Source organism: Carassius gibelio, chromosome B3, assembly GCF_023724105.1.
Source record: "Carassius gibelio isolate Cgi1373 ecotype wild population from Czech Republic chromosome B3, carGib1.2-hapl.c, whole genome shotgun sequence".
Taxonomy (NCBI): domain Eukaryota; kingdom Metazoa; phylum Chordata; class Actinopteri; order Cypriniformes; family Cyprinidae; genus Carassius; species Carassius gibelio.
In genome coordinates this window covers 40340888-40354321 of record NC_068398.1, presented here as the reverse complement: position 1 = coordinate 40354321, position 13434 = coordinate 40340888, and the positions used below count along the sequence as shown (strand labels likewise).

General features: G+C 37.5%; 1 protein-coding gene across 4 annotated transcripts in view; it reads right to left on the bottom strand.

Moving 5' to 3' along the window:
• LOC127953353 (zinc finger protein 665) overlaps nucleotides 1-13434 on the bottom strand; it is a 376772-nt gene that overhangs the window by 112349 nt on the left and 250989 nt on the right. The window contains exon 1 of one of the 4 annotated variants that reach the window (XM_052552566.1): nucleotides 10208-10789. The exons of 2 other annotated variants lie outside the window; for them this stretch is intronic. In XM_052552566.1, coding sequence (XP_052408526.1) covers nucleotides 10208-10556 — 349 coding nt within the window. In that variant the 5' untranslated portion in view covers nucleotides 10557-10789. Of the gene's footprint in view, nucleotides 1-10207; nucleotides 10790-13434 lie in introns of those variants that run through there. One more of the 4 variants, XM_052552565.1, reaches the window with a different exon arrangement.

Here is a 13434-nt window from a genome sequence, read left to right as displayed (position 1 = left end):
AGCTAAAATAACCAGTAAAATGTTTCATACTGGCTCTTGGCACAAAGTATATTACATTTACACTTTTTCTGCTGTTCAAACAACAATTTTTTTTTGCTATTACTACAAAATAACAAACTACATAGCAGCTTGAGTTCATCGCTCTATGTTACCATAGACAAGTCAGTGGTTTGCTGTCGTGACTCTCGCAAACAGCACTGAATGCGTACTGAAAATGCACATTGGCGTTAGGGGTGTGCAATATGACAATTTTTGATCATGAACGATAAAAATGTCTCCACGATCTGCTTTTGAAGAAATATCGTAGTACAGTGCTACAGCCCACATTCTCTCGGGCCGGACGGAATTGTAGGTGGGGGTAGTGCATGAACAGTTCTCTCTCCACCTTCAATACCACGACTTAGGTGCCCTTGAGCAAGGCATCGAACCCCCAACTGCTCCCCGGGCGCCGCAGCATAAATGGCTGCCCACTGCTCCGGGTGTGTGCTCACAGTGTGAGTGTGTGTGTTTTCACTGCTCTGTGTGTGTGCATTTCGGATGGGTTAAATGCAGAGCACAAATTCTGAGTATGGGTCACCATACTTGGCTGAATATCACTTCACTCACTCACTAACAGCAGCAGTTCTGGTGCCCCTGTTATATACTATACTAGAGGTTAGTGTTGTCACTGTACCAAAATTTCAGTATTCAGTACCGATACCAGTGAAAATCCACGGTTCTCAGTACCAATTTCGATACCAAAGATAACACAAAAATATGCTAATAAAAAATATATACCTTTTTAGCACAAAAAATAAAACCAATGCCATTCTTTTACTTATTTACAATTGTGTTTAAAGTTTTTCTACAAGTTATATAATTATGAAAAACAGTAAACAAGTTACACCAAAATTTTATTTATCTTTTAATTTACGAAATGCAAACATTTTATTTTTGGTAAATAAAGGGGATTTGCTATTAAAACTAAAACATGTAAGAAATATTGTGATTTATTTCTTTAAAAAAATAAAGTTTTATAAATTTTTTCAACAGTAGTAGCAGTATCACATACATTAAAAAAATGCATGCTTGTGGTGATGCTTAAGATATTTTTGGCCATTGAGGGTTTCTGCAAAAAAAATAGTAATAGATCATATTAATTATTATTAAAAGATAATACTACTACTCATTCTACTATCATACTAATGTATATACAATGCACTATGAATTGATGAGCTGGTGGGTTCATGAATATTGATCACGTTGTCTGCGTTCGGTCAAACTGATTTGCTGAAATCAAAAAATCCAGCCAATGAAATTGCCATTTGCGCTTTAGCTCAGCCCACTACCGGAGAAACCGGTATGTCTTCTGCTTGTTCGAAAATGAATATGAATAATTCTAAATGAACTCCATTATTTTGACAGGAGAAGACAACAAAGAATAGTTTACATCAGGGACGTGCACAGGGGGGTTGTTCAGGCCCGGGCAACTGCCCATATGTCCTTCTCGACTCACGTTGCCCTTCCGAGGTGGAAAAAAAATAAATACAAAAAAATCGTACAATGGATGCAAAATTTCACGTAGGCCTAGATAAAAAAAAAAATATAAAAAAAAAAAAAAAAAAAATTCGCAAAGCCTCATTCACTTCCATATTCGTGCACCCTTCCGAGAGTGAAAGTCGGTAGGGGAAGGGCAAACTCTCTTTACGTGGCTGCAGCGCTGCACGCGACCGGCACCTGAGCTGAGCCTGCATGAGCAGCCCTAGAAGGAGATTGTTGCGGTTGTCGGGTGAGACGACTCAACGTTGTCGGAAAAGTAATAGTAATGTTATAATCGTAAACGAAAACGAGCGAAAAAACGAAAACTAGTTGAGAAAAAAAATGTTAACTGAAATAAAAATAAAAACGAGGCATTACAAAAAAACGATAAATAACCAAAACTGTAATGTGTGTTTGGCAAAACTAACTAAAATAAAATTATATATTAAATGTCCTTAGTTTTCGTCTTTGTCAATGTCTTTCATAGAGCAAACGTTCAGCTGCATTTCATTTCCCTGCGTCTCTCACTCACGCGTCTCTCACATAACGTTACTCGCGCGCGCACAGCCCTCCCCTCCGTGCACACCGCGATCTCCATGAGAACGAGTGTTGGAAGCAAGTTCGCGAAAGGTTGGTATCTCGTGAAAACCATTACACAATCACACATTAAAAAGTGGTATAAAAATATTTTTAATTCTGAATATAATTTTGTCAGTGTGTTAATGTCCACCCGAGAAGCGATTGCTACTTTAGAAAGTTAACTAGACGCAAGTTTGAGGTAAAATGCACTTGGGTTGTCGATGTCAAAACACTATTTAAGCTGTGATTCAAGTAAGTTAATTAATAATTGACGACGGGCCGTTGAATTATTAGAAAAATAATGCACACAGGTGAGGTGGTGATTCGGTCACGACTCGAAGCGGAGTCAATTATTCCGCTTATACCACGGTTACCACACCTCAAGACATCGATCAGATGATATATTTAAAGGGATTCGTTCGGTTTTTGTACTTAATCGCTATTGTGGGTAGGACTATTTCTTCCGCATCTCATCCAATGCTTCTTTAGCTGGTTTCACAATGTCATTTTAAAGCTGGTATTGGAGGCTTGAGCCATTGATAGTATTATAATGCAGTTATTAATGAAGTTATTAGAAAGAGAGCGAGAGAGACAGACACACACACAGAGAGAGAGAGAGAGAGCTTGTGTGAATTAGACTGCAGCAGCGTCTCTAAACAGCGCTGTTATTACCTCGCTAGTGAGAAATGTCATGTGTACTTTTGGAAAATCGTCTGTCATGTTGTTGTTTTTGTTAGTCCTGTAATTTCCGTTATTACAGTTTTACTATGCGAAGTGATATGGAACTGTAATGCGGTCAAGAGAGCTGCCTGGTACTACATTCGTCATGCTTTTCCCAGAAAATAATGTCACGCCTCAGAACGTTCGTCAGCCAATCAGATTCAAGCATTGAACGGCCCCGTAGAATAAATATTAAATAATGTTATGTCATTTTTTTACTCTTACACTGAATGTTTGCTCCTTCATTCCAGATGAGTAGGCTATTGTATATGGTAAATTTAGTATAAGGTGAGAAAATTGTACAGCTGTGGAATTTGTATAGGGTGTGAATTCTGTATAGAAAATAGAATATAGAATCGAACTGTCCGAAAGAACTACTGGTGATCCGAAAACAGTTGTAATCGGTTCTTCACTCGTGAATGAGTCAGTCTTTTGTTCGTTATCTGGCTCGGCTCGGTGTTCATCTTCAGTTCTCTCTTCACAGCAGTTCAGTCAGTGTACTGTTTGAGTAAATGAATTACTCCGGGATATTGGTTTGTTTGAACTCAGAGGGAGTGTCAGCCACATTAAAAAAGTTAACAGTTTAAGTCATTTGAAGATTAATGCGTATAAGAGATGCGAACCGTTTAAAACTATTAAGTTCGATTTGGTGAACTGAATGATTCGTTCGCGAACCGGATATCCAGCTGCTTTGTTTTGAACTCTCTCTCACAACAGACACAGAAGAGAAGACAATGCTGAATAAAGTCGAAGTTTTTGCTATTTTTGGACCAAAATGTGTTTTCGATGCTTCAAAAAATTCTAACTGACCCTCTGATGTAACATGGACTACTTTGATGATGTTTTTCTTACATTTCTGGACATGGACAGTATACCGTAAACACAGCTTCAATCGAGGGACTGAGAGCTCTCGGACTAAATCTAAAATATCCAATATCCAAAGATAAACAACATGAGGGTAAGTTATTAATTACATAAATTTGCTATCTGGGTGAACTAACCCTTTAAGAGACATCAGAGCCAGCGGCACATATCAGAAGATCTTGCCGAGGTAAGGTTCAAGGTAATCCGAATAAATGGGGGTTGAACTCAACCAATGCTGCGTGAACTTTGAAAAAGTACTACCTCGCCAGCAGGGACTTTCTGAGGTGCATTTTTTTTTACCTGGAACTTTATTTAGTTTCTGGTTCCTGTGGTGGAAACACACCGAATACCAGGCCAAAGTCCCTAGTTCCTAGTTACTTTAGTCTCTTCTTGGCATAGATTGAAATCCTCCTAATTAGGCTAATGCTTCTAATTAGTGTCCAGCGATTTGTTTTGGTGTCTCTCATCCACTTCCATGTTCGTCACTAAACACAAGTGCATGCGTGTCCTACGTCATCTGCCCAGAACGGCTTGAATACATGAAAGCCAGCAGAAGTGAGAAAAAAAAAGTATTTATAACATTTAAAATATGGATGTTTTTCTTACAAAAACACATTGATTCGCTACAGGATAGTGTTGGGCAATATGGTCATTTTTCAAATCGTCATATCGTAAGCCCGTGAGATCGACAAAAAAAGATATTATTGTGCATGGGTGGAGCAAGAGAAAATCTTTGTTCTTGTCATAACAATTATTTTGTGTAACTGCGCATGTGCACGAGATAGAGCCTATGGAATCACCAATAATCGAAAAAAATACTTTCAAACATACTGATAAACTAATGTTAAATATAAAAATACTGTATTTGAAATAGCTAGTTCATATATAGTGAGACGCGGCTGTCATATCGCGCGTCCTGTGACAAATCTGCCATATCTGCGCACGTAAGTTATCAGTCTAAATGTTCTACAAAATCAGTCAATGGTGAAAATCAATACTAGATTTAATTTAAAGTCCAGCAGTTTAACACTAATATTGGGCATAAACGAAAATGTTAAATATAAAGTATTCAAAACAGGTAAGTTCATTTATTTGGAGTAAAGTTTAATTGAACTGCTGCATCAGTCATACAGCGCTCTGGACTGCGCGCCTCACGATGAGCTCGACGCACCACCACAGAAACAAGAATGAGATGCATTCTAACATAAATGTGGCATTACACTCAGCTAATGAGGGCTCGATTAAAATACTACACGTATATAGACCGTTCAGATTACTTGTTAACCCTTTACTAGTCACCCCCCATTTTTCGGCATGGAGACAGAAATGACATACACAAAATAAAAAGGTTTCTGCTCATGATTCTTTCTGACTAGATACATAATCAACATATGTTCACAAAGCTGACACTTCAAAGTTTACTGTTCAACAATCAGAATTACTCAGACTAGGGCTGCACGATGTGTCGTTTAAGCATCGATATCGCGATGTACGAATCCACGATAGTCACATCGCAGGATGTGCAATGTAAGCTGTCGTAGTTGATCCATTATTCATTAACTCTGCGGGCCAGCTGCTCCCCAACCCTTGACGAATGTGATTCACGAATTAATTGCACAGCTTAATTAACCATCATAGAGTGAAAGTTTATCGTTAGCATGTGTTTTTAAGTCCTGTCAGTTTGACAGAGCAGAGAGAGAGAGAGAGAGAGAGAGAGAGAGAGAGAGAGAGCGCACGTGCGAGACCGTCTTCAAACAACATGAGCGCTGTCTTGCTGTCCCTCCCTCTTGCATATTAATCAATTGACACGATGGTGTCGGTTTAAATCATTTAAAATGATAATGTAAGTGTGCTCACCCCATTTTTGTTTGTAAGAAAAAATTCGATTAGATTTCATATCGCAATATATATAGCAGAAAAATAAAATAACGCATTGTCATTTTTTCCCAATAACGTGCAGCCCTAACTCAGACTGTTATGATAATAGAGATAAATAAGCTCAAACATAAAAACAAAAATACAAATATTAAAAACATTTTTTAAATGTATAAAAAAATTGTTGATGTAGGATATTATTTTAGAAACCTAGTGTAGCTAAAGAAATACCTTATATCTGCAGACGATCTATGTCCGTTTGTGGATGGAGACTTCATAGCGGCCAAAACTATGTATTTTGCGTGCTTCACATTATAGTGCGGAGTGAATAAAAATAATAACAAGGTGGCAGACTGAATTTATCCATGGTGATTCTCACGTAGTCCTACGTCATCACCACATAGTGAGTGTTATAAGTGATCAGTCTTTAAGAGAAGGACTATGTGAGAACTATTATGGAAAAGTTCCCTCTGCCGCCTTGTTATTATTTTGTCTTATCTTTATTTGTAACACGAGAAAGAGTTAATCTTTCAGAAATGAGAAGAGCGCGTTGCCGTGTAGCAGCCATTATTAAATGTGTTGGACAACAACTCCTCATTCTCAGTCTCTTTCATTTCATGGATTTAACGAGTTCTACGAGTCAAAGCGGACAACTTCAGCAACTACAACAATTACTATCCTGCGGCGTGCGGTGTGTGTGTGAAATGCGGTGCTGAAGTGAAATAGCTGGGCAGTTTGATAGCCGAATTAAAAGCCACCTAATACAAAAAAAAGTTATTATTATAATCTAATACATCAATAGGAAAATGAGCCTAATATCGTCTTGACTACTGACAGAAACCTGCTTATGTCGATATCTCTGACTATCGTAGATACACGATACTATCGTCACAACCCTACTACACATAGCTTCCAACTCTCACGCGTTCAGCGTGAGACTCACGCAATCGACCCCAAATCTCACGCTCTGACGCCACACCCCCATTTCTCATGCAGACTCGTGCAGCAGTGAGGGAAAAAAAAAAATTGCGCCATGATTTCGCAAAGCAACGCACAGAGAGACAGGACAGACAGCGTAGTGAATTCTTTTTTACAAATGTGAGGGAAATCCTTTATTCCCATAAACTGTAAGCTGTTCTCCCTCCCATCTGCACCTAGTGAATTGTGAATGCAGGTAGAGGACTGCAATGGGTTTGGGGACCCCTGGGACCCAACGCAAATCTCGTGGGAGCGGGCAGTTTTACGTTTGCTGCGGGCGGGAATGGGCGGTCAGAAAATTTCGCAACAAAATGTGTTTTATTTTGAGCATTGCAAGAGCACGTGAGAGGATCGGAGTGCTAAAATTTCCTGAAGAGCTCTGAGCGCCTTCTGGAGATTCCGCTCTGCTCGCTTAACCCATTCATTAATCTATGCGTTTTTTAAGTGCATTTTATCTTGTGTGTGCTTTTCACAGGCTTCATAATCTAGGTGTATTTTGTAAAGATCTACGCACATTTAATCTTGTGTGTGTGTGTTTGTGTTTTAATGAGCCTGTTTTGAATGTTCTATTGCACAACAACAGCTGCTATTTTCACTGAAATAAACTTAAAGTGAACGAAAATCAAATACACTTCTTCAGCGTTTGCATTTCAGGTAGGCTTGCTAAGGTTTGATTATTATTAATAAAATACATTTTAATTAGTCTAATACAATTAATAAAATTTTGTTTTGAAAAATTGCTATTTATCAGCATGCATTATTTTAGACAATTAACCAAGAATTTACATAAAATTCATGTAGACCTAATTGTATATATATAGTATTATGTTTTTTATTTTGTATTTATTTTGTTAAATTTATATCTAGCTTATTTTCAAAGTTCTCTAAAAGTAAACAAAGTGTTCATTTAATTTTAAAGTTATTCATGTTTGGTGCATGTCTATACAGTAGGCCTAGCCTGTGTTTAAAAAATGAGGAGCTGCTTTTGGTTTTGTTTTAACGGTTTAATTTTTTTTATAACGCTAATAAAAAATACCCAATGTTTTAGCCATGTGTGGTGCTTTGGTTTAGCATCGGTTACTTCATATTATTTAAATGCAATCATGTTTAAAATCGGTTATTCTGGATGTTAACTTGAACGAATATTTAGTCTGAGTAGCCTACCTATTTGTGTAGGCTACATTTAAAGTCCGCGGGAGTGGACCCAAACATTGCGGGAGTGGGTGGGCCTGAATTATTATTATTTTTTATTTTTTTTATTTGATCAGGGACAATGCACAGAAAAAACATTAGTCTAAAAAAGAAGAGATGTCATGTGCCAGGTTATAGCAAAAAATGCTAATTTCCACCCGCAGTCCCTGGACAGGTAGATGTTATAGGCCCTACGTACAAAAGTTCATAAAACATATACAGAACAATACATAAAATCATTACTTTACTCACATCATAAAAACACACTCCACTTCAGGAATCTATCACTCACTCACTCACTCACTTACTCACTCACTCAGAATTTACATCGTTCATATCACAGTCAATTTAGTGCGTACAGGTTTGCTTTAATAATAACCACTGTTTGGACAGGCGTGTAAATGTACTATAGTTTGTGCATGAGATAATTTCATTTGGAAGAATATTCCAAAGGTTCGCTGCTTTATAAAAGAATGATTGTTGACCATATGTGGTTCTACATTTTGGAACACTGCACTCTCCTCTGACTGTCGACCGTGTGGCTCTAGAAATTCTCTCCGAATTTAATGTGACAAATTTTCTCAAGGGGGGAGCAGCGATGTTGTGAATAATTTTAAATAAAGCAGAAATTTGATTATATTTAATGAGGTTTTCAAAACTCAAAATGTTATATTTACTTTGTACTTTACAGTGATGGCACTGGCGAGGCTTTTTATCATGGATTTTTATGGCCCTTTTATATAATGATTCAAGTAATTTTAACGATGTTTTACACACCTGAGACCAATTAGACATGCAATACAGAAGATGTGGGACAATCATAGTGTTGAGGTATATGTTTGAGGCTTCCGTAGTTAATGAATTTCTAATATGTTTATAGTTCATCAAATTAAATTTCAATTTATTACTAAGATTTTTTATGTGACTTTTAAAACCAAGGTTCGAATCGAGTATTAGACCTAAATATTTTGTTTCATTTACATTTTTAATTGTTTGTCCATTTACTTGAATTTCTTGAGTTACTTGTAATTTACGTTTATTTGAAAAAAACATTGAGACCGTTTTATCAACGTTTAAGGTCAGACAAGACGTATGTAACCATTGTGCAACTTTTTGCATCTCTTTTGATAATATGTCAGCAACCTCCAGCTCATTTTCCCCAGAAGTGAAGATAACCGTATCATCAGCGTACATGATTATATCAACGTCCGAACACACTGTAGGGAGGTCATTTATATAGATGCTAAAAAGCAAGGGTCCCAAAATAGACCCTTGCGGCACTCCCATCGAAGTGGCTCTGAACACAGATTGGATGTTATTCACTTGCACACACTGATGTCGGTCGCTTATGCATTCATACACCTGGTCATACATTCAGCGGGAGCGTGGGGTTGAGGGTTTAAGAAAACAGTCCCACGCAAGGCTCTCAACGCAGGCAGGTCAGTGAGTTACAGGGTGTTCCGTGTCTCTGTCCAGTTTAGGCTAGTGACTAATAGGCATATGCTGTTATATAGTTTATATATGATTGAGTTAACATTGGCAGAGTTGTTTGTTTTGCAGCACTAAGCAGTTATTTTACATAACTTTTTCATAACAAAACAGTACAAAAGCATTTCCAGAATGCAAATATCTGGACATGCCTAGTAGTTAATGTTAATTATTGTTTTCTAAAAACAGAATGTCAAGTTCAACGACATCCCATATTAAAAAGATTTTGTTTATATCAATCACAACTCATCAATCATGTCCAGATATTTGACTGGTGGTGGTGTTAGTATGGATGTTAATCCTATTTCTGTAAAATGTTTGTGAAAATTAAATGTTAAATCTCCCAAGAAATTCTGTACATATACCAAATACTTTGACAATCAATATATACTTAATTCACTTCTGCAGTGATTTGGTGTTTGTATTTTTTCCACACCAAGCCACGCAACTCCATAAATCCCTCCCCCATAACAAATCCCCGCCCCCAAAATCTCACTCTAAGATGAACTCAAAAGTTGGCAGCCCTGCCTTTATTCATCCCTTGGAGCCATGTGAGGCACTTTTTATTACAGACGCGCATGCTTTATTTGACTACTTTTGGACTAAATACACCCTCCTACTCCAACATTTATCATGACATCAGAATATTGTTATGTTTTGCGAACAAATGTTCTGTATGTGTATCATGGCCTTATTTCAGTGACTTAAAAAAAAAAAGAATTTCACTAACCATAAATAAACGTTTTTTCAAAAACACAAACATGTAGACTACATCCATGCAGCACAGCATATTATTGTTGCACAGATTGTGCCGGTTGCAGTGTTATCACAAGTTATTAATATGCTTATATATATACACATACATACATACATACATATTTACACGCACACACATATAAATTCTCCAGGGCGCAAAAAATACCCAGAAAAAAATCTCTGTAAGCCTAATTTACCACAAACAGTCATTAAAGATAAATGAAGAAGAAACACCAACCTCCTTGTTCCTCGTGTTTTATTCTCAAAGTTTCTGGTTCCTCGTGTTTTATTCTCAAAGTTTCTTGCTCCTCTTCTTTTATTCTCCAGGTTTCTGGTTCCTCGTGTTGTATTCTCCAGGTTTCTGATTCCTCGTCTTTTATTCTCCAGGTTTCTGGATCCTCGTCGTTTATTCTCCAGGTTTCTGGTTCCTCGTCTTTTATTCTCCAGGTTTCTGATTCCTCGTCGTTTATTCTCCAAGTTTCTGGTTCCTCGTCTTTTATTCTCCAGGTTTCTGGTTCCTCGTCTTTTATTGTGAAAGTTTCTGGTTCACTCGTGTTCTCTTCTCTCTCCTCTTTCACAAACTCCATCTTCACAGCAGCAGATCTAAGTTCAGATGATAAACTCCTCCAGATATTCTTGCTCGCTTCAAAACTTAGCCACGGCTGTGAGGAAGAGAATATTACAGGTATTTACTGAACTGATTCAAAAACTGTATTTTTTTTTTCTTTTTAGAAAAATATCTAACAGTTTGTATTAAGGCCGCACACCGACATAACAACAACAGAGAGCGCGGTGAAACACTTCTTCCTCTGAGGTTTAATGGTGTTTGTCAAACAAACGTATGTGTTTAGCGCCTCCCGCTGGACTGGAGTGTACATCTGCAAACCAGAGGGTGGCACGGGAGTGGATTTTCACGTCCAACTCCCGCAAAAAAAATCCCGTCCCGTCCCAAAACCAGAAGAATTATTCCCGTTCCCGCCCACTCCAGGACTGTATATTTTTTGGCTGGAATCTGTCAGTTACAGCAAAAGAAAGAAAATACAGTAGGCTACAGATCACAGCATGACAACTTTAGTAAAATAAAAAAATTAAAATGTGTATATATATATATAGCCTAATTATTTTACAGAAGCACTGAGTTTCGTTGTTATTCGGAGTGCACACAAATAAACGTCGAAAGATTGATTACTTTTATCTGTATGACCAAAAATGACGGAGTATTTTGACAACAACCCAGCCAACATGTGGGCCCCACATGGGATTTATCTGGGCTATGTGGGTGTCAACTGGGCATGGGCTCAGAGTGGGCACTTTGATGGGCTGAATGTGGGCCCCAGCTTGGATACAGTTGTGGGCCCCAGCTTGGATACAGTTGTGGGCCCCAGTTAGGCTGCCCATTAAAGTTTATTTGTGGGTCCCAGATGGGCCACATTTGGGCTATATTAGGATATATTTATAGTTATATAATTTTTTTTTCTGTGCAGTTATGGGTAGCTACATTCAATTCAATTCAATTCAAGTTTATTTGTATAGCGCTTTTTACAAAACAAATCGTTACAAAGCAACTTTACAGAAAATTATGTTTCTACAATATTTAGTAGTAGCTAGTAGTTTGTGCACATTTGACAGGATTTTAGAAAAACTAAAAAGTAATAATAATACAAGACGTAGTCAGCTAGACGATGAACTATCAATATTATTAATTAAGTTATTATATGATTAAGTCACACATTTAGGAATAATTGTTAGTTCTGTTTGTTCATTCAGGGTTAGCATCATCTGAGGTCCTCTGAGGGTCAGCATCATCTCTTCTCAGGTGTTCTGGATCCAGACTGGAGCTTGTGTAAATCCTAGTTACCACGGGATGTGAATCCCGTGGCAAAACATAGAAACAAAATACAGACATCATTAGCATAGCTGCTGATCCAACAAAGTAAAATTAGTTTAACCCAAGCTAATGAATAAAAATGCACCTTTGATCAGATGCAACTACACTCACAATTAAAAAGATACATTATTCGAATGCTTGGCGAAAGAGATGTGTTTTTAATCTAGATTTAAACAAAGAGAGTGTGTCTGAACCCCGAACATTATCAGGAAGGCTATTCCAGAGTTTGGGAGCCAAATGTGAGAAGGCTCTACCTCCTTTAGTGGACTTTGCTATCCTAGGAACTACCAAAAGTCCAGCGTTTTGTGACCTTAGGGAGCGTGATGGGTTGTAGCGTGGTAGAAGGCTAGTTAGGTACGCTGGAGCTAAACCATTTAGGGCCTTATAGGTAAGTAATGATAATTTGTAACTGATGCGGAACTTAATAGGTAGCCAGTGCAGAGACTGTAAAATTGGGGTAATATGATCATATTTTCTTGACCTCGTAAGGACTCTCGCTGCTGCATTTTGGACGACCTGTAGCTTGTTTATTGAAGAAGCAGGACAACCACCTAGAAGTGCATTACAATAGTCCAGTCTAGAGGTCATGAATGCATGAACTAGCTTTTCTGCATCAGAAACAGATAACATGTTTCGTAGCTTGGCAATGTTTCTAAGATGGAAGAATGCAATTTTTGTAACATTGGAAATATGATTTTCAAAAGACAAATTGCTGTCTAATATAACACCCAGATTTCTGACTGTAGAGGAAGTTACAGTACATCCGTCTAGTTGCAGATTGTAATCTACAAGATTCTGTGTAGTGTTTTTTGGTCCAATAATTAATATCTCCGTCTTATCCGAATTTAATTGGAGAAAATTCTTTGTCATCCAATCTTTTACATTTTTAACACAATCTGTTAGCTTAGATAATTGGGAAGTTTCATCTGGTCTCGTTGATATATATAGCTGAGTATCATCAGCATAACAGTGGAAGCTAATTCCGTATTTTCTAATAATATTACCAAGGGGCAACATGTATATTGAAAATAGAAGGGGACCTAGGACGGATCCTTGTGGCACTCCATATTTTACTGATGATAAATGAGATGACTCCCCATTTAAGTAAACAAAATGGTAGCGATCGGACAGGTAGGATCTAAACCATCTTAGAGCCTGCCCTTGAATACCTGTATAGTTTTGTAATCGATCTATGAGTATGTCATGATCTATGGTGTCGAACGCAGCACTAAGATCAAGTAAGACTAGAAATGAGATGCAGCCTTGGTCTGACGCAAGGAGCAGGTCATTTGTAATTTTAACAAGTAACCAAAAATTGATTTAATTGTATGTATTTCATGTTTTATATAATTTAGGGTTATATAATAATGTAACAATACAAGATTATTTATTTTATGAATAATCCTATTTTATGTTATTTATAAGTATCTCAAAGGGGTTTTTCTTCTTATAATCAAAAAGCACTTGTGTTATGCGGTCATTGAGTCATGCGATGATTGGCATTGCGTGTCTTCCCGCCACTTCTCATTTAAAAAAAAAAGAAAACGGTTGCTACTCTACACTTCAACACGGTCGCC